The sequence below is a fragment of the Hypomesus nipponensis genome, chromosome 8 (genome assembly GCF_054491055.1).
Source record: "Hypomesus nipponensis isolate SF chromosome 8, ASM5449105v1, whole genome shotgun sequence".
Classification (NCBI taxonomy): Eukaryota; Metazoa; Chordata; class Actinopteri; order Osmeriformes; family Osmeridae; genus Hypomesus; species Hypomesus nipponensis.
In genome coordinates this window covers 16,741,921-16,763,373 of record NC_140368.1, presented here as the reverse complement: position 1 = coordinate 16,763,373, position 21,453 = coordinate 16,741,921, and the positions used below count along the sequence as shown (strand labels likewise).

The 21,453-nt window shown below is 41.1% G+C and overlaps 1 protein-coding gene and 1 long non-coding RNA gene across 8 annotated transcripts in view; one reads left to right on the top strand and one right to left on the bottom strand.

Moving 5' to 3' along the window:
- LOC146275344 (uncharacterized) overlaps positions 1-19,378 on the top strand; it is a 34,165-nt gene extending 14,787 nt beyond the window's left edge. Inside the window, exons 2-5 of the long non-coding RNA XR_014766301.1 lie at positions 15,986-16,036; positions 16,148-16,225; positions 16,485-16,675; positions 16,769-19,378. This is a non-coding gene — a long non-coding RNA (uncharacterized LOC146275344). The remainder of the gene's footprint in view (positions 1-15,985; positions 16,037-16,147; positions 16,226-16,484; positions 16,676-16,768) is intronic.
- Positions 1-20,943, bottom strand: part of dlec1 (DLEC1 cilia and flagella associated protein) — a 138,827-nt gene extending 117,884 nt beyond the window's left edge. For all 7 annotated transcript variants that reach the window (XM_084702956.1, XM_084702958.1, XM_084702961.1 and 4 more), the window contains exons 1-3: positions 20,668-20,943; positions 20,349-20,489; positions 7,886-8,042 (exon numbers count right to left, since the gene is read on the bottom strand). In XM_084702956.1, coding sequence (XP_084559082.1) covers positions 7,886-8,042; positions 20,349-20,489; positions 20,668-20,739 — 370 coding nt within the window. In that variant the 5' untranslated portion in view covers positions 20,740-20,943. The remainder of the gene's footprint in view (positions 1-7,885; positions 8,043-20,348; positions 20,490-20,667) is intronic.
- Positions 20,944-21,453: the final 510 nt, after the last annotated feature.

Below are 21,453 nucleotides of genomic sequence, written 5' to 3'. Positions count from 1 at the left end.
CATTACGTTATGGCATAAATGTGTTTTTTTTCTGTAACACTTTGTCACATAAGTCAGGGAACTTACCAACTAGACCATGTAGGTGGGCAATTAAGCCGTTTGGGATGGCAACTGCCTGGAACTTCAAGCTGTGCACTCTTTTGTGGCCATTGTACATCACCCACTGGTTCATTCCTGGTCGGGCGATAGGTCGTACTATGCCGTCTATGAAGTCAAAGCAGTTGTCCGGTGGTGCGCCCATTTGTTGCATGCAGTCAGCATATGTTTGCAAAGCAACTAGGTTTAAAATTGTGTTGTTCCGCTCGGTAATTCTACGATGGTAAACATCGTAAATGAAATCTAGCACGCAATTTGTTGCCATGCACAAGACTGGTACTGGTCGCTGCCCAAATCGCTGCGTCATGTCGCTATAACGGCATGGGTATTTGAGCCTCTTTAGTAGCATGCAGAGCGCCTCTGTGCCAGCCACCACACTTCTATGCTCGCAGACGAACTTGTCAGGTATGCCAAGAGCCTCCACCAGCAGTGGTATGTCAGTTTTTCTCACCCGAAACTCAGCAAGGCATTCATCGTCCTCCATATCATCCAAATTAAAAGGTGTATACTGTTTATACGGCAAATCTAAATTGCTGGACCTGTTCATGTCATACTGTAATGTTAACCCCGGACCATTTTAAGAGACATTGTAGCCTAAATAATGTTCAGACCAACGTTGGTTGCACATTAAGTAGCCGTTGAGAGTTACAATGTTGCTTAGTGATAATCGAATACCACTACTTCGGCAACCCCATGGAATGTTTAGCGGACGCCGTAGCCTTCCCTCTAACGTCACTGTCTCTATTGTGAACCTGGAGGAAACTAACATCAGGTACAGCCAAGCATTCCTAAGTGCCGTTCTACTCCCGGAACAAGTGCGTCTTGAGCCTTTTCTTGAAGGGGGGGAGACAGTCCGTATCCCTGATGGAGGTGGGGAGCTTTGTCTCCTTGCTGGCAAGCATTAAATTGTGCATTACTTGATAAAGAAATTATCCTAACAGTTTGATCGGTTTGTTTCAAGGTCACGGCCAATCAGAGTCAGAGGAGGGCGGGATTCTTGGCGGAGAGTATATGGAGCTGCTTGCCAATTTTTTTCCCAATATACTTTTTTGAGTATTAAAGCATGTGTTTAATTTAAAGTAAATAAGTTATGGATCTGTTCATTTAATAAGTTAATAAAACATGGTTCACATCTCACAAGTTCCTCCAAAAGGTCTCACCGTCAAACTTTGTTGGCCTATGTTTATTATCATCATAGCTGTGTATTAAGCTATGACGATATGACCACTTGAGTTGTGATAGAGAGACTGAGTGCATCTGTTCCACACTGATTTCAATAGCAGATATCTTTTTTAATGTCCATGTATCAATCTTAATATTTTTATGAAAACATGTTTTAAGTACCACCACTGGCACGTCATCGGGCCATCATGGTCATCATGCCCCCCCCCCCCACTACGGCAGTCGTCCCTTATTTTTCTGTATTGAAGGTGGCAACCCTAACTAAGTAAGGTATGTTGATTTGATATTTAAAACGTCTTTAGCTAGCAGTGGGCCCCTAGTGCAACACAAGAGAATATACATAAAAATGACGTGACTACTACCAATTTCTGGGGCGGCGTTTATTACACAATGTTCATTTTTGGTGCAGCATTTATTCAAGGGCGGCGTTATTTGAGAGCGGCGTTTAATCGAAGAAATATGGTATTTCTCATGCCTGCGCTTAACTCAAGAGTGGACGTTTTTAAAGGCACCAGGGGCCGGTTGCACAAAACACCATAAGTTAAGATTTTCCTTAAGGTCAGAGTTAAGGTTTCCTTAAAATATAATCGGTTGCACAAAGCACGCTTAAGTCTTCTCCTTAAGGTTTCCTTAAATGTTCCCTTAAGTATTTAAGGTTTTCTCCTTATCTTGGTCGTATAGACCAATTATTTGTTTGTAAACATTTGGGATGCGCGCGCAACGTGGTTGCAGAAAACCGGGAAAGGATAGCATTTGAAATGGCAAAAGGACCACACGGATAATACAAATAGTTACATTTTAAAAGACCAAAAAGGTCGAGGAGGACAACCTTTAAGAGAGAAAGTGATTACCCATTGATCTGTCCCATCAGAATTTTGATCGCATCAGAATTTTGATTTGGGTCACGAAAGTCTTGACATTTGAGTAAGAATTCGCCCGGTACAGACCGCATAGTTGAGCGGCAACCATGTCTTCATGTCATTTCACAAAGTTCATAATTTTACAGTTTTACAGTCAATTTTACATCTAAAAAGTCGAGCAGGGCATCTTTCAAGAGATATGCGAATTCTGCTTGTAGCCAGCTGGTCCGATAATTTTTCTGATTTGTTTAAACTGGCAATCTGAGTGAGACTGCGTCCCCGTTACACTGTTTTGACGTTAGCCTCAGGCAGACTCGCTCACTGGCAGTGTGCACAATGTTGTACTTCCCTCCATTCTACACCAGAAACGTCAGGGAGGACTGCCTAATGTAGATACGAGCCTGATGAAGATAGCCATCATCTCGGATTTCTTTAACAGAGCCTGTTTCATTCGTCATTTGCTTGAGAAAGCGACCTCTGTTAGCCAGGCTAGTTTTGCCCGATCACTTGGTCAGGCTATTTAAGGGTATCGGGGTCAAGTGACTTTTGTGCATCGACAAGTGAAACGTAAATGTGTTTGTCCAAAGGCCAAGAACCTCAAAAAGTTAATATCAAGCCCTGCAATCCAGTGGCCAGAGATATCTGATGAACTGATCGACACTCCAAGTGTAATAGACCGGGGAGAAGTTCGTCTTTTGCAACCGACATGCGCAGTTGAGCCTGCTTGACAGTTGTGTGACGTAGGGTGATAATTGGTCTATACTTTCCCTTAAAGTTTGTTAAAGCATTGCACGAAAGACCTTAGCAAAGAAAGAAAGGAAGAAAACTTAAGGTACCTCTGGCTTATTCTTTACCGCAACTTGGCTGAGTTTATGGAGATAAATGAACCCATCCCACACCTATAGCACTCTGTTAGGCTACTATGCTGCAGTCTAAACATGAAGGCTATTTATGCGTAGGCTACCGCTGTAAATAAAGTAGCTAGCCTCGACCCACGCCGATGCAGTGTTGATCTTATTTTGATCTACCTAAGAAGCTAGCTCTCACTTAAACGTTACTGTGTAGCAACAAGACCTACAAGTAAAGTTGATATCATCAGTTTTATTGAACTCTCTCCTGAAATTGGTTCTCTTTTTTTTGGACGTAACAGTCAAGTTATAATATAGCTAGCTAGATTTTTTATTTCTTGAAATTACCGCTTCACCAAACTTTGTTTAGTTTTTTTTTGATGCAATTTCGTCCTAACGCTACAACTGAACAACACGGTCTCCGTGGAAACTGTTGAATTTTACTGCTGGGAAATCACGTTCAATGTAGTAAATCCCTTAACATTTCACCTCAGCTAAGGAAACCATTTAAGGGATTCTGTGCAACCCCCTTAAGTAAATCCCTTAGCTAAGGAGAAATTTACCCTTAAGTGTCATATTCAAGGAAAAAACTTAAGGTGTTTTGTGCAGCCGGCCCCAGACTTTCCTAACTAAACATTACTTTCCTATCTAACACAAAATAACAGATGTAATATACTGAATTCTTATTTATTTGTTATTTAAAAAACAATTGTGATTTTGAAAATAGAATGAAATCAAACGTATAAAAATAAATACATGTAGCAGTAGAAACAGAATAGTGTATTGGTCAAACATACAATAGTAATCGCTTACTTCGCCTAATTGTCGCTGGAACCATGGAAGTTTTTAGCTTGAAGCATTGCACCATGTGGTGTACAGCTCGTGTCCAACCAGGGGACAGATAAACTTAAAAGCAACATGGAGCCAGCCAAAGAGTCGGCTTTGTGGATATAATTCACGCTTGCCACGCCAACTACTTCGTCAGCTGTTTGCAATGTCTGCAAAGTAAATGTTTTGAGTGGTGGTGAGAGTAGCCTACTGAAAATTACAATACTACCAATTTAATCAAGGACATCCAAAAGCACAATGCTAGGAGCACACCGAATTCCTGCAGCTCAACAACTCCATTATCATGTAGAAACTAGTGTAGATTAACCCGTAGCGTCGCACATATGTGATAGTTCGAATGCAGGTCTCACAGTGTAACATCCCATGTATGCAATTTCGAAAATTACAACTAGATATTTTCCGATAGACCAGGGGTGTCAAACTCAGTTTCACCAAGGGCCACATCAGCATTATGGTTGCCCTCAAAGGGCCAGTTGTAACTACGATGTAACGTCAGTAACGATGTATTAGTTGTAGCTGTTGTGAACATATGGCCTGTTCTGCTGTAATTGCAGTCCGCCTTTTAATTCTTGGACAATCTGCTGTTTTTCTTGGAGGATAAATTTAGCATATTTATCTATTTGATTGGTGTCAAAATGCCGGCGGAGATTGTACTCTTTAACGACCGACATCGCCTTATAACATAAATGCATACCGGTTTTTCTCCTTGAAGCACAAACATTCGCTTTCCCATCTTTATTGAAACTGCCTCCAGGGCCGGATGCAGCCTGCTTTGACTGGGGGTGCAGTGAACATTTTTGGGGGGATCATATTATTTTTTTATATTGATAGGCCTACAATTTTTTAGACTGCTTATTGATCCAAGTGTTAACCAGGCGCAGAGCCAGGCGTTGTAAACATTGGGGATTAGCCAAAACTAAGACGTATTCTGGGTTTGTTGTGATGCTAGATAGGGACTTCCACACTTAATGCAAGCACGCATAGCGCGACAGCGACATTTTTTGCCCTTCATTTGAACGCAGAATAGCTTTTTGAGATTTATGTAAAATAAACATTGCCGTTTTCCGTTTTTGATAAAACCTTGTCTAGTGAAGGTGATGTGTTCATAATTTCTGGCTACAAATTGTCGACAGGAGAAGCAAAAACATGCTAGCTTGGCTGAGTACTGTAACCAAGTTCAAGAGCAATACCAACTTGGGTTGAATGCCCGGGGACCTTGGCTGATGCGCATGGGGTACGTTTGCAGAATCGGCTGCATTGGAGTGCTGTCATTCAAACCATGCTTGCCTCCACCCTGTTAAACTTTGCGTTTAAAACTGATGTGCATACACTGCTTTCTAGAGGCGGGATGTTGTTACTTTGCCGTAACATAATAGAAATGCATTGTGAGAGATGTAGTTTATGGTCAATTCACGCTGTAAAGCAGCGAAGACTTATTTCAATACACCATTTAATCTTCATTGCACATGTGTCAAACTCAAGGCCCGTGGGCCAAATGTGGCCCGCCACATCATTTTATGTGGCCCGCGGGCCTTGAGTTTGACACATATGCGATGGACAAAAACTATGCGACAAATGCTTTATGGCTTCAATATGTAGAAGGCTAACAGCTAACACTAGCATGCTAGTAGCATTTCTACGAGTATTATGCTTGCTGTGGGGACCGTCGGAAATATTGACGCATCTAATGGTTCGGTTAACTCATGCTGCTGACAAATGACAGGATTTGCTGCGAAAATTTAATGGATAGATCGGCCAGCGGATCTGTTACTTTTTCCGATCCCCGATCCAGCTATTTTGTCAATATCGGGGCCGATATCCGATCTTAATATCGGATCGGTGCACCCCTATTTTATTTTGTCTATTTTCTAGTAACACGGTTAAACATTCTTGTGTACAATGGTCTAGGTTTAACTATATTGAAGGGTTTTCCAATATAACTCTTCATTGTTCTGAATGGAGCCTATGACTGACGCGTGTTCTGTGATCCAAAAAAGTGTTCCAACAGAGATGGTTTTGAAGATTTATTTTACTGTCACTGGACAAATCTTAACACGATGGCAACTTGACACTGTCAGAAAACCGTGAGACCCCTAACTTCTTGTGCCCTCCAAAACATTCTGCCCAGCTATGGCAGCGCAATTATCCCAGAAACAATGGCCTTAATTTTATTTTTATTTTTTTATTTAACCTTTATTTAACCAGGAAAGTCCCATTGAGATTAAGAACCTCTTTTTCAAGGGAGTCCTGGCCAAGAGGCAGCAACAATATACATGATCAATCACCATAATACACTCACAAGACACAAATTAAAATTAAAATTAAAAAAGCTGTTATCAAATAAAATCAGAAAAAACTGTTTTCAATTAAAATAATAAAAACAGTTCCAAGTAAATTAAAAATCATAAAAAACAACCACAAGTAGAAGAGGTGTTCTGAAATGCTCTCAGCTTAGATTTAAAAGCGTTCAAAGAAATCAATTCAGTTAGTTTAAAATCTTTTTGCAGCCAATTCCATGTGGTGGGAGCAGAATGGATGAAAGACCTTTTTCCTAATTCTGTGCGCGCAAATGGAACTGACAGAAGCATCTGATTGTTTGAACGCAGATTGTGGGAAGCAACACTTTTCTGTGTGATTAAGTTACAAATATAGGAGGGAAGTAGCCCTAACATGGCCTTATAAATAAAAGTACACCAGTGTCCCAGCCTTCTGGTGGACAAAGAGGGCCAACCCACTCGAGAATACAAGTCACAATGATGGGTCAGGGCTCCACAATTAGTAATGAACCTCAGAGAAGCATGATAAACAGCATCAATCTTACATAGACAATTAGCTGAGGCATTCATATAAATCAAGTCTCCATAATCTAAACTGGATAAAAACGTTGCAGTGACAAGCAGCTTTTTGACCTCAAAAGAAAAACAAAATTTGTTCCTGTAGAAGAAACCCAATTTGAGTTTCAGTTTCTTCACAAGATTATCAATATGGGGTTTGAAGGAAAGGGAATCATCAATCAACACACCAAGATATTTGTACATACGAACCACCTCTATGACGTTTCCCTCAAGAGTGGACACTGAGGGGACAATTTGAGGTACTTTTTTGGAAGTTGAAAACAACATTTGTTTAGTCTTGTCAGAATTGAGGACTAGTTTTAACTGCAGGAGTGTTTGCTGGACTACATCAAAAGCTTTCTGCAGAGATTCAACAGCTCTAGCAGGAGTTGAACCAAAACAGTAAATAATTGTGTCATCTGCATAAAGATGCTAACATGCATCTTTATGCAGATGACACAATTATAATTATATTATATATTTTGAATATATATAAATTCGAACTTATATAAGTTATGTCTGTATTGTTAAGGAAGTCATGGAATTAAGCATTGCATTGCCATGTCATTGCCACTTAACTTGAACATGCTATACATAGAGAAATGCCGTGCAAGGGGCTGGCCTGCCCATTGGGAGCAACTTGGGGTTGAAATTGGTCGCTCAAGGATACTTCGGCACATGACCTGGGAGGAGTTGGGGATCGAACCGCCAACCTTGCAATTAACAGACGACCCTCTCTACCCCCTGAGCCACAGACGCCCCCGAACTATAGATGGCGCATAGTGCCCGTGATCAAATTGGTGGCACACACACCCACAGATTCCTGGAATTATAGATAAATAGTGCAGTGCCTGTGATGCAGCTGGTAATGACAGTTCTTCTCAGTGGTTTTAGTACCTATATTTCTCAGATCACAATTGAAATGCTCTACTACTAGTACTTGTTCAACCTCCACATCATCTATTCTAGTCAAATTGCCAATATTGTGGCACACAAACAAACAGACATTCTTGTAATTATTAGAGAGATAACGTAATGGATCAGTAGAACAGAACAGTGTAATACACTCTGATTCCTCTGGGGGTGCTCAAGCCCAGTAATATGGTGGCTGCTATGGCAAAATCAAATGCCATTATCTGAATGCTCTTGATATAGGGTTTATCCATATGGAAGTAATTTGTCTTATACTGCTCTATGATGGGGGCCTCCAGCTTACCTGCAGGGAGGCCAAGATGGTGGTAAGCCACTCCCATTTCCTCCACCACCGTATCATGCACCTGGCTCTCTGTGGCTGTGGCCTGGACCCTTGCCTGGATGATGTGGTTCTCTAGCATATCAGCATCTTTCATACGCTTCCTATGTTCTGAGTGCACCTTAGGTAAAAAACAGAATCGCATCATTAGGTTAAGGGTGAAATAGTCAAACCAGTAAGTGTTTGAGGATGACATAGATGCGGATGAAAATATTGGTTAGGTTGATAGCAGTGAAACATAAAAAATACAAATAATAATAATAAATATAGCTGCAAGCAGCAATGGCGGATTCCTCCAAACATTGCGAACTATTGAAAAATGTATATTTTTCACAAATTGTAACTGTATAGAAAAATCAATGCTGCATAATTACCAATGGGATACCAAATCTGAAATGCAAAACCAGGGGGGGGGGGGGCCTGGTGAGCCTATCCATTCCAGAAAGCCTTGTATCTTTGTGCATCGGGGTGTGGGGTGTGGTAGTTACTCTTGGCCTATACTATTAACGTTTCAGGATTTTGAGAACTTTTTACCATTGCATACAAAATAGGAAATGCAATACCATCAAGATCCACATGGGTCTTTGCTAAAGACCATGGAATGAGTGGGGGCTTTGTCAGCCCACAAACTCCTCAAATGTTGTGTGTGCGTCTCACCAAGCTTGCGCGTGTGTCAAGGGAAAGGCTGAGTGTGTGAGAATGTGGAGCGCGCGCTGAGGAGCGGAGGGAGACATTACATTGGAAATTTCCGAGGCAATTAGCCAAGTATGCCTGTTTCAAATATTCACCAAAAATCAACTTTTCATTTACAGTCAACTTTTTAATAAATATGAAAATAATCTCCGCCAAATGTCATGAATATTGGACAACATGTGTAGGAGGAGTAGAGAAAAAATGTTTTTCAATGAATTCAAAATGGCGGAGAATCTATATGACTGGGTATGACGTCAGAGTGCGTTGAACTTGATCCAGGGAATCCAATGATACCTCATTTTGGAAAATGCGACATATGGTTCAAAGGAAACGTGTGTAAACAGACCTTCAACTTTGACCCATTGGTGGCGCTAGATGGTTGGAATGGGAGACATGAAACTTGGTGAAATTGAGGAGGGGACTGGTCCCAAAAAGTGTGCCAAATTTCACAACTTCTGACCATGTGGTTCTAGGGGCTCATAGACTCCCATTGGCAGATCAGCAGGTCAGATGACCCAGAAGAAACTTTCGACATCTAGTTTCTGCGGTGTACCTGGCTTCCTTTGCAGTGGCTTACAGTCTCGCTAAAACAGAGAATCAGAGACATGAAAAGCTTGTCAGCTTTGGCTGGATTCGAACCTCTGACGTTGACATTGCCAGGACACCAACTTATCCAAGTGAGCTTTTCTCAGTGCTGGAAATCACAGATTTCAGTTACTGAGAAAAAATGTGATTTGTCCAAAGTTTAAACAGCTGTAATTCAATTATATTTTGACATGTCAAGGTGATTGTGGTCTGAAGATAATCTGTGCCAAATTAGGTGAATATTTTATATTTACCAAAAACGTTTCATTCATTCATTCAAAATGGCGGCCACATCAACCACCACAACCTTTTGTGGACCTCTTTGGAACAGGGTCCCAAGCACCTAGTTTGATTAGGGTTAACCCTAACCCTAAGCACCTAGTTTGATTTTGATTCAGCAAATATTTCCTGAGATATGATCTCACTTCTGTTTTGGCGGCTTCATCGCCAAATTTGATCAGCTTTACCGAAATGTGAAAAGGTTTGTGAGGCTTGATCTGAAGATAAATGGTTCCAAATGTTTGCTTATTGCAGCGCCACCTAGAGGTGAAATGGCATGACCTATTTTGGACTTCTTTAGAACAGGGTCCCTAGTCCCTATACCAAATTTGGTGTCAATGCAGTAAAGAGGTGTTGAGATATGACCGCACTTCTTTTATGGTGGCTTGGTTGACAACTTTGATTGGCTGTTCCAGTCAAAAGGTTTAGATAATCAAAAAAACATTTGATGTCTTTTGTGAGGCTTGGTCTGAAGATGATCTGTGCCAAATTTGGTGAAGATTGGACAAACCTTATAGAAGAGGTAGCGAAAAAACGTTATATTCAAAATGGCGGCCACATCAATTCAGCTGTAACTAACAAACAATTTCGAAAATCAATAATCCATGTGATAACTTTTGTGAGGCTTGGTCTGAAGATCATCTGTGGCAATTTTGAAGAAGATTTGACAAAAATTGTAGTAGTAGCGAAAAAACGCTTTTCCTTTACATTCAAAATGGCGGAGAATGTATAGAACTGGGTATGATGTCATTGAGTGCGTTGAACTCGTCTTGATCCAGGGAATCCAACGATACCTCATTTTGGACAATGGGGCATATGGTTCAAAAGTAACATGTGTAAACACACCTTCAACTTTGACCCATTGGTGGCGCTTGATGGTTGGAATGGGAGACATGAAACTTGGTGAAATTGATGAGGGGACTGGTCCCAAAGAGTGTGCCATATTTCACAACCTCTGACCATGTGGTTCCAGGGGCTGCCATAGACTCCCATGGCAGAAGAAGATGTGTAATAATATTAACTAGAGAGGGTACAATTTCTGGGGAAATTGTAGGGTGTGCTTGCTTGCGTCAGTTGCAGGTGGGTCCGTTTTCCCTTCTAGTGATATTTTTCAAGCATTTAGCCTACTCATATTGCATAATTCATTAAGAACACCATTTGAAACAAGGAACCCCTTTTGAAACATGCTACTGTAACAAATAGTAAAATAGTTAGCCAAATACGTTGAACTTCATAGACTTTGAACATTCTTTAGGCTTCAAATGAGCTGACGTCGCTAAGCAACAGAGTACGCTGGGTTTGAAAAGTTACCGGACTACTTGCGGAGTGCTACGAAAGACGTGAATCCGTGGCAAAAAGGCCACTTCTACGGTGGCCCTGAAGTGCAAAACACAACGGCAAATAGGAAAACACAAAAAAAGTTTTTGAGACTTTATGTAAAACAAACAAATAGACACCTTTTCAATTGGTAAAACATTGTCCAGTGAAGGTAATTACGTTTACGTTTCTTGGCCTGGTTTTCCATCTTTATATTGTCTCTACTAGCTAGCTTTCTATATGTCAGTGTCACTGTTGTGTGCATAAACGTTCATTTGGAATAGACCAACCGTCCTGGGGGAAGGGTTAGTTGTATATATATATATTAGTAGTAAAAACATATATAAGGCAAGCGAATTATAAGGCAACCAGAAGTGCTTCGGCCCATCAGGAATTCTCCAGGTGCTCCCAATGGCCAGTCCACTACTGTGTAGCCTACTGTTAATTTGCAGCTATATATTATTATTTTTTGCCGTAGCACCACCTGATACTTTTGCCATTTCTACAAGTGATTCTGTATCAAAAATCAACCATGTATTTTTCAAATTCTCCCGCCTACCTGCGGAGATATCAACAGCGCAACTGGGTCGTAGGTTGCGGCAGAGAATGTAGACAGGCTCTGGTTGCGGTCACAAATGGGTTGAAAATTGTATGATAGCCTATGTATTATGTGAGTAGGATGCGTTTCATACAAGATCTGGCAACTGGACAATAATGAAATAATATATTGATGTGAATATTTATATAATGAGGTTTGGCCACACAAATTACGGGAGTTTCACAGGAGAAATTACAAAACGGGAGGGAGGCGGGAGATGGGTGCGAAATACGGGAGACTCCCGGGGAAAAAGGGAGCGTTGACAGGTATGAGTGAGAGGGTCATTGTTTTTAGTGAATAATTTTACATGATTGTCTTTTTTGTCTGTTAGCTTAGGCCTATTAGTTATTCTTGAGAACATATCTGTGTCTGTCTGTTGTTCATCTTACATCTTTAGTTTTTCCTCGAGTTTAGAAAAACTAAAGATGTAACATGAACAATATCACTAGCTCGTCCTCTTTATTGTTGAGGCTGTTTATTGTCCAACCGTTTACAGCAGCTGTATTCTCCGGTTGTGATGATTTCTAGCAAATCGAACAACAAACTCATCTAAGTTTAAATACGCTGCCCTCTATGCTCAACACCCCATGCTTTTATTTCAATGTAAGTGTAAACTAGCGACAGTGTTCTAGCACTCTCCTCTATCTTTGCCGACACCAAACCTAAAACAGTCCTCAACGAGCCACAGAGCGGAGTGCCGCTCTTGATTCTTAATTTGTCAGTTTTAGCTGCCTGAATAGGTCGTCCTTCGAAACAGCGTGTTATCTATGACCAATGACACCTGGGAATGGATTTAAGATAACTAGCTAGCACTGGCCAGAGATAATCTTACAAGTTTGGCCAGAGATAATCTTACAAGCTCTTCTCCTGCCTGGCCCCCCAATGGTGGAACCAGCTCCCCACCTCCATCAGGGACACTGACTGTCTCCCAACCTTCAAGAAAAAGCTCAAGACGCTCTTGTTCCGGGAGTACAACGGCACTTAAGAATGCTTGGCTGGACTTGTTAGTTAGTTTCCTCCAGGATCACAATGACTCTTATTAAAGTGACTCATTGCTCTTTTAGGTTAGATATAACGAAGCTAAGTCTTGTACTCGCTGTGTAATATTTTACTGTTGATTGTTCTTCTACAGGTACAGTCCTGCACTTTTGTGGTTCATGTTGTTTTAATTTGTAACTTGTATAACTGCATGCTCTTATGGGTCTTCCCTTTTGGCACTTGTTTTAGCTTTTTCACAATGTATGCTTCATGTTTTGGCTACTTGCAATGTTTGGGACAGTCTCGTTGTTATGATCAGTGACCTATGCTCTTTTGTAAAGCTCTCTCTTGGAAGTCGCTTTGGATAAAAGCGTCTGCTAAATGAATAAATGTAAATGTAAGTTTGCAAAAATAACAGCAGCAGCCTAACTCAACTCACTCTGACACAAATCCTCAATGTCGACACATTCTTACACATTAAATTGAGTGTGGAGATAACTTTATAATCTTATAATTTCAATGAACCTTTCAAGTATCACCAACTTACTCACTTGTTCAGGGTTCAGGGTCAAAATGGGTCTTCCGTGCTCAAAAAAAAAAAAAAAATGTATATATATCTCCTTTTTTTCTAATCAATGTATTTATTCCCAGGTGTTTTACGTCCCCCCCCCCACACACACACACACATATATGTTTGTCCTATTTCCCCTAAAGCAATAAAGTTAGGCTACTTAAAGACACCTTACACTAGTAATTTTTCTAAAATGATTTTTGCTCGATTTTTGTCCGAGTCTCGGACAGACCTGATGTAGAGGCATATATCGAACTCTAAATGTTCGTTCTCCACCCCCTGGAAGATCAACTTTCTCCACGTTGATACCCACAGATAGTGTATACTATCTTTTCATCCTTTTTTGCATACAACCCCCACGTCTGGATACGGCCCTAGCAGGACAGCCTTTTGACCCTGTGGTCAAACTGGCGAAAGTTTGTTTAAGCATTCAAAAAATGCGCACATATAATTGCATTTTTGTTTAAGCCTTGCATTAAATATTTTATCCACATTCATCCAGGAGGGGTACAGACATGGGGTTTTGACAAACAACATTTGTTTGCTGTAACATCAAGATCGTTTGCACCTGAACTGATAACACCAATTCTCCATGCCTCCGTCCAATAGCCATTTTTAACATTTTGTAAAGGTTAATTTCTTACCTCAACAAAATGCAGGTTTGGATATACATGAAGAAACATTTTTCAATTCCAGCGCATTCAAACAATCCCCAGTGAAGTTTGGCTAGCAACAGTAAAGTGACTGCAGTCATGACCGCAGTGACAGGTGGGGGGAGGTGCACAAAGGGCACACTTAGTTGTATGGATATCTGTCTTATTTATCTTGCTTGAACTTTTGTTTTCACAAGCCAGTCATTTGGAGCAAATAAACATCTAAAAACCTGCAGAGCTACAGTAGACCAAGGGATAAATGACCAGGATTGAAAGAGGCTGATATAGAGGGAGTATAAGAGAAACTGACAAAGTTGAATGTGCTTTTCCCTACTTCCAAAGCCAGTCACATGAGCACCAAGTCTTCAGACCAGGGATGTTGTTACTGTCAAGTATCGCTTCCAGTAAACTTATTTACGTTTTTTGGAGGCATATATTCAGTTTGCAGATGGTAATGTTGGAATATTTTCCTTTGTTTGACCTGGCAAACCATGAATAGCATACGTCTTTCAGGCTGTTTGGAAGGTACAATTTCCCATCCTCCTTCTAATGATAAATCACGTGAATCAACGTATTTGTTCCCTCAAGTTCCCTTCAAATCACTGTCAATATTCCAGGCCACCCATTCAAGATATTTAGTTTGTGGATGTAGGCTAAAATGTATGTATGACAATGTAATGTAAGCAGGCTTGAAAGTTGACAAAATTACTTGTGAAGCATAGGAATGGGAGAGACTATTGATGGCACTAACGGCAGTTGTTCTCAAACCCAGCTAACACATGACGTTGCGGCAACGTTGCCAGTAAGTGCTCAGTTGGTAACCCGCGACGTTACCTTCTGGCAACGTCGTGGCAATGTTGTAGCAACGTTATAAAAGGAAATGTTGCCAGTTGGTCCCATGGACAACGTTGCCATGACGTTGTACCTTGGTCGGCTGTAGGGATGGAAAATTTGAACTGATTTCACTATTCGAAAAGTATCCCAAATTATTTTCGAATAACCGTATAATCTATTTTTATTTATGCGGTTCCGTTAGGCTATGTCATTAGCCTGACATGACGCAAAGCATATAGTCAACACATGAACCACAACACATTCTGGCAATAATTTGGACTATTAAGATATTAGATTAAATAAGGGTTGAATAAAGAAAACAAATGAAAGATCATTTCATCAACATGACGAAAACACAATGAACTTGAAAAAACGCTGCATCACCAGACGTATAGGCTCTTAAATTGGCGGAATAGCGCTGAGTTTATTACTATGTGAAATTAAAACTTATATACTTTGGAAGACATTTAACACATTGGGTAGGCTATCCTCAATAAAAGCGAAAGACACACATGGAGAAATATTGCATATTAACTTGGATATTAACTTGGAACCGGAATCCTCGGTGCACCACCACACAATGCAAACATAGCCGATTACGCTAGCTCTACATGGCTGCTGGTTAATAAAAAGCCACAAAACCATTAGCCATACGCATTTTTATTCAGTAAAATGAGCATATAAACATGCTCAGGGGAGAGGCCAGTACGGAGTCAATTTAGGCCGGCGTAGAATAGACTCTGCAGGAACTGAGGTTGCTGCGAGGTAGGATACTGCTTAGCCAGGACACTGCTTCTTGTAGCGCCAAATGAAATGAGAGGACACTCGCAGCAGAACGCAGGGTCAAGTAGCCTACCCTTTTTGATGGTTTTCATAATTTCTAACGTCACAACTATTAGAATTCTCAACACGACACGATGTTTTTTCATTAAAAATAACTTTTTTATATTAAACTAAGCTCATAAGTATTTGAAAAAAGTATTTGAATACTAACCTACTTAAGGATATCCGGATATTCGATTAACCACGCCCATCCCTACTCGGCTGGTAACGTTATTTTTAGATCCGTGGGCAACGTTGCCGCGACGTTGTACCTTGGTCAGCTGGTTACGTAATTTTTTGATCCCATGGACAACGTTGCCGCGACATTGTACCTTGGTCGGCTGGTTACGTTAATTTTGGTACCATGGGTTAAGACGCCGTTAAGTCGCTCTTTGGTCGCAGGACAACGGATCTCGAGTGCAGTGGTTTATCAATGGAGAGATCACACTGGACTGCTCTCAGTTCTGACACTTTTGTAATGTAACCATACTCTACATGAATTTCAATCACACAATATTGAATGTTGCACCCAGCACATATAAATGTAGACAATGTATGTAATTCAGGATTTCGCTATACTGTACTGTAGAGGTAGGGTTTAACCACAATAGTAAATTGGACAATAGTAGTTTACAGCGGTCGGGATTGGACACAGTGACGCTACTTCTTTTATATCAATATCCAAATGCTAATACTATGTACTTAAACTACATTCCACTTTCTTTTCTGTACAGATTATCCTACCACCGTCACTCGGCCTAGCACTGTGTCCCTAGGAAATGATGGTAAAGTAATGAATGACTGTTTATAACAGTGACAATAATTGTATGAACCATGGCAACCCTAAAGGCTATGTTTTGAAGCAAAAGCATGACTTACAACTTTTGCATCACCAGATGCCATACCCCTAGGTGTCAACTCTGGTCTGGTGGAGGAGAACCCATAGGGGGCCCAGGAAAACAGCTGGCAGCCAGGCAAGTGCAAATATAAGACACTCAAAGCTTCTCAATAGCATTGCCAACTCATTGCAAGGCATACTTAAGTTGTTCTGATCGTTGCAGGGGGGATACATATTTGTCAAAACAACAAATGTTGTCTTACTAATGCTTTGTATACAACCATTCAAGGTAACATGTGTTATTTACATCAACGTTACAGCTAATCTAGAAGAACCAGAGTGCATGCCAATCATGGTAACTCTTGTGAACTTGTTGTACTTGTCTTTAATGACAGACACATTACAGGTTATGCTCCAGAAGATGGAGACATTGGAGGAGAACCAGCGAGAGGCTCTCCTATTCAGGCGACTACAGGGCAGGCACACTAAAGAGGTGCCAGTGATGGACCTACAGGTGGCCCAAACACACGCAGAACTACAAGACCTTGAGGAGAGCCTTAAGGTGCTGGAGTTCCGAAAGAGAGTGGTAGGTGTTTTGAGATGCCATGAACTATGGCTTACACGCAGCATTCAACATTCAAATTGGTGCTAACAATAAGTTAATGACTTCTAATTGCAGATGCTGTGATGAAGTGGAAGATGGGACTGGTAGAGAAGGCTGTGTATGGAAGCAAATTTTCATTTTAAGAATGTGGATGCATTATTTGAATCATAAATGAAATTAGTAATCAATCATCCTATTTGCATTTTAATTTTCTTCTTTAAGACTGCTCATTCTTTTACTTAATTAAAATGAAAACAAAAAAGACATTTGAAATTTAATTTTCAAAATATGCCCCAGCAAATAAATACAAAAATTCAATTTGAAATGTAAAATTTGAAAATGAAAATGCATTTCTGGAAATGCATTTTCATTTTCAAGAACGTGGCTGCAAAATCGTGACCACAATTCAAATTCAAATGCATTTCCAGAAATGCATTTTCATTTTCACGAATGTGGCTGCAAAATCGTGACCACAATTCAAATACAAATGCATTTCCTGAAATGCATTTTCATTTGAATTGTGGTAACAATTTGCTTCCATAGCTGTGGAGCTCTAGCCTGGCTGCCATCCCAACTTCTCCCCGCCCACAAAAAAATGTGGTCGGGTAGTTGGGTCTGGAGGGTCTCGTATTGGGTTGAATTTGTTTTGAACAAACAACATATTACGTTGCTCTGATTGGTTGTAGGTCTATCCAATCGAGCGAAGAGGCATTTGTTTTCCAGGCTCGTTTGAAACACGTCCCGTAGTCAAAGCCCAAAGGAGAGTTCTCAGACTCATATTCTGACTAGAATTGGCCGCGTTTCCCAGATTAGTTAAGAAGCTCTTAAGTGCTAAGAGCTTCTTAGGAGCGCTCTTAAGAGCGCTGTGAAAGAAGGACGTGTTTCCCAGAGTAGTTCTTAGCTTAAGAAGATCTTTCACTAAGAAGGAAATGTAAGATCAGCCTGACCCACTCTTCTTAGCCTTCTTAGCGACCAAACGCTCACTGCAGCCGCGTCAGAGAAAGTTATATCTGACACAAAGGAATACTAAAACCATGCGTGATGATAAATGTGCGCCCACAGCTGCAGAACACTGACGCAAGAAAAATAATAGCATTAAGAAGAAAAATAACAATATAAAAATAAATAATCGCCCATGTGTTCCTGTAGCTACATAGCCTAAATAAAATGAATCATCATTACTATCACTCATTACGTTTTCACAAACATTCGGCATCTGCATGAGTTTACATTAGATATAAAAACATCAACAACCCTCTGGTATTTCACAGATATCAGGGAAAATGACAGGTGTAATTGAACTCGGCTGGAACCTCATCAAGAGATCGAGGCTCCACCAAAGACGTTGCTGAAGTCCACGCGACACCATTGCTGCAATACAGCATATTCTCGCTGCTAATTAACAGCGTCGCCGTGCGCGAAGCCAGATAGTTTATATAAATGCCTATGTGCGTCAGCACTTCTCCCCACTGAATGTGCTGTCGGACCGGGCTGTCCAGTGCAAGTACCGGCTTCCCGTATGGAGATCCAACGCCTCGTCACGCTAGTGTCACCACACCGGAGGGCAACCCGCTGCAATTTTGCCCTCAACCCGGAGGTGCAGCTCCTGGCCTTGTTGCATTTTTACGCAGTGGGGAGCTTCCTGGATGTGGTGGGGGACGGCACCATCCTCAGCAAGGCATCGGTTTCACGGGGTGTGGCAGCCGTGACATCCTGCGCCATGCCCGGACACATCCAAATGCCCACCACACAGGACGAGGCCCGCCAGGTCCACAGTGGATTTCATACCATGGCTGGGATCCCCCGGGTAATCGGTGTCGTGGATGGCACACTGATCCCAATCCACTACTCCCAACAATGAACCCACTACCACTACCATCACACAACCCATATCAACTATCATGTATAGGGCTCAAGGCCGTAGCCATGGAGTCAACATTGGAGGGTACGAATTACATTTTTTATGATAATTTCGGACAGCGTGCGTGGTTGCCTGTCGTAGCGTAGCACATTTATATTTTTATATTAATATATTGGGGGGGGGGACATTTTGACCAGATTTGAATAGTGGGGGGGATGTGTCCCCCCAATATGTATTATGATTACGGCCTTACATGGTGATGTGTGTGATTCATGCGCTGATAAAGTGGTGGGTGATCGATTTTCCTGGCATCGATTGATTTAGTTTCAACACCACGGCGGTGGACAGCTCCCACTAAGAGCTTCTTAAGAGGCTTCTTTGGCGGGATCTTAAGAAGGCAGTTAAGAACGCGTCTTGGAAACACCCCTATCTTAGCACTCCTTCTTAGCCGAACCCTTCTTAAGAGCCTTCTTAAGTCCTTGAGAACGTTTGAATCTGGGAAATGCGGCCATTATGAGTATGACAACGTCAGGCTAGTGGAGTGTCCTCATAGCGGAGACACTCAAACATGCCCCGGCAGCCCATTCAAAACAAGCCAGGTGAATGAATCATGATTGCAGCTTCCATATCCAACCTTTCACATGGCTATGTGTCAAAAAACTAGAATCCCATAATATTTTTTTGATTATGTATATTATTCTAGATGTGATTTTTTTATGACTTGTATAGCCCCTTTCATACGTGCAATTATGTTGATAGGACACTAACTTAATTTGTGCTTCATTGTCAGGGCCAACAGACAGGACGTGTAGCGGGGACTGGCAGAAGATGTTCATTCACTGTTTGGCACTTTGTTTGAAATAAAATGACTGAATGTTACATGGAAATGCTGCCTTGTTTATGATTAGCTTGAGTTAGGCTACACACCACACATAGTCCTCCTAAAGTTGGCTATATGTAGCCTATTTCTAACATACCACTCAGAACGAAAAAAACAGTCAGTAGTAGCCTATTAAAATGGGCTACACACGTTCCGCATTCTGACATCGCACCCTCTGCATGGGTTGTACCAGAGCCTCTCTGGTTGTACTATGTGAGGGAGTTCTCCCCTCCCAAATAGAGTTGGTTGGGTCTATAGCACGTCTTTTCTAAAAAGTTTTCTCAGATAGGCTACCGATTGCTGGGCCGGGCGACCCAACCGTAACAATACGCGTCAGGGAGGATGGATGTGAGCAGGGCCGGAGTAGACAAGGTTTTACCAATTGAAAAATGTCTGTTTATTTTACATAAATCTCCCAAAACTATTTTGCGCTCAAATAATGTGGAAATCCCTATCTGCCTCACATCAAACCCATATATCCTAGGTTTGGGCTAGAACATTTACAACGTCTGGCTCCGTGCTTGATTAACAGTCTCAAAACTTGTTTTTTTTTTCTTAGCGGAAATTATAATTAGCGGAATAGCCTACATTATCCGTTAGAAAATCATGTGCCGCTAACAATTGTATGGCGCCAGGTCTGGAGGCCTGTTGTTCTGGGTATATAGCCTACTATTTAGCTAGATGGTCCGCGAGTTTTTATTTATTGGCCAAATGGTCCTTGGTCTGAAAAGGTTTGACAAACACTGCGCTAACGTGTAGGCCAAAGGCTGTGCAACCAAAATATTATGTCTATGGTTTAAACACATTTTCCAGTTATGTTTATGATCTGACAAAGGTGCCTATATGATGTACTAACTGTACAAGGGTTACAAGTAATTCAGCAAAAGTTGTTCATTTGAATAGCCGGACTGTACCTGTTGAAGATCTTCCACATATTTGTCATGGTGTGTGTTGCCTCCCCTTCTTGTCTTGGTGAGATTGGCAACTGTGTCTTTCCCAATAATCTCCGTAATGTAAACGTCCTCAAATATGCTTGCTAATAGATGAGAAATGTCCTTTTGGGACAATACAGAAGGAAAGGTTTTAGCTAGAGCTACTGTACTAATTAATAACTACTGTAGTAGACTAGTCTAGTTTCTTTATTTTTTTTTTTAAATATGGTGAGATGTAGTAGTAAGTGAAATGACTGTCTTTAATCAAACAGGAAGATGTCTTTAAGCTTTACTTTCTGACCTGTGTTTTTTCTGATGCAGGTCTATGGCGGTTCATAGACGGATCAAACCCAAGTGCTTCTTGGGACTCCATGACGGTTGCAGACGGGTCTTTGTATGCCCAAAATGTCGACGTCTAGAACGTAACTTGAGTCGGCATTTGAATAACTCTAAAGTTTGAAAATTCACAAATACAGCTAGCTACCTAATGTCGTACTAGTGTGAAGATAAAGCACCACTGTTCAGGCAAGTCTTCCAGATGGAAAAACGCTTCAGTCACCCATAGTTGTTTATTTGTTGTAACCATGGATACGCTCTGCTTTTTTTCTAAGCCCGTTCACGTCATTACATTTGCCAAGTGAGGTGAGAGGCTTGTTTGATGAGGTTGAGAAGCTTGTTAGGTTGTTGTTGGTCGTCGCCATAGATATATATATCTATGGTCGTCCCTGTGTCCTCAGCTGAAGCTGAACAAAGCTTGAGTGCACCGACGAGACTGAAAACGTTACGATCTATTATGTCTCAGCAGCGCCTTAATAATGCAACTGTATGCCATGTGCATATAGGCCTAGCTCCAATGACAAAGAAGCGTAGCCTGAAGTCCGTTATGAACGTTAACTTGTACGTCCGTTTATTGAAGTAAAGCGTTTCCTTATTTATTATTTCCTTTTTTTCAAGAGTGTGAAAAAACAAATCTTTACCTTACATAGGCAGATCGAGCCAGATAAAAAGAAAAGAACATTACCTAGCTGCTTACCGACAGATGGTAACTAATGGTTACCAAGAACAATGAGACTTTAAGCAGGCAATT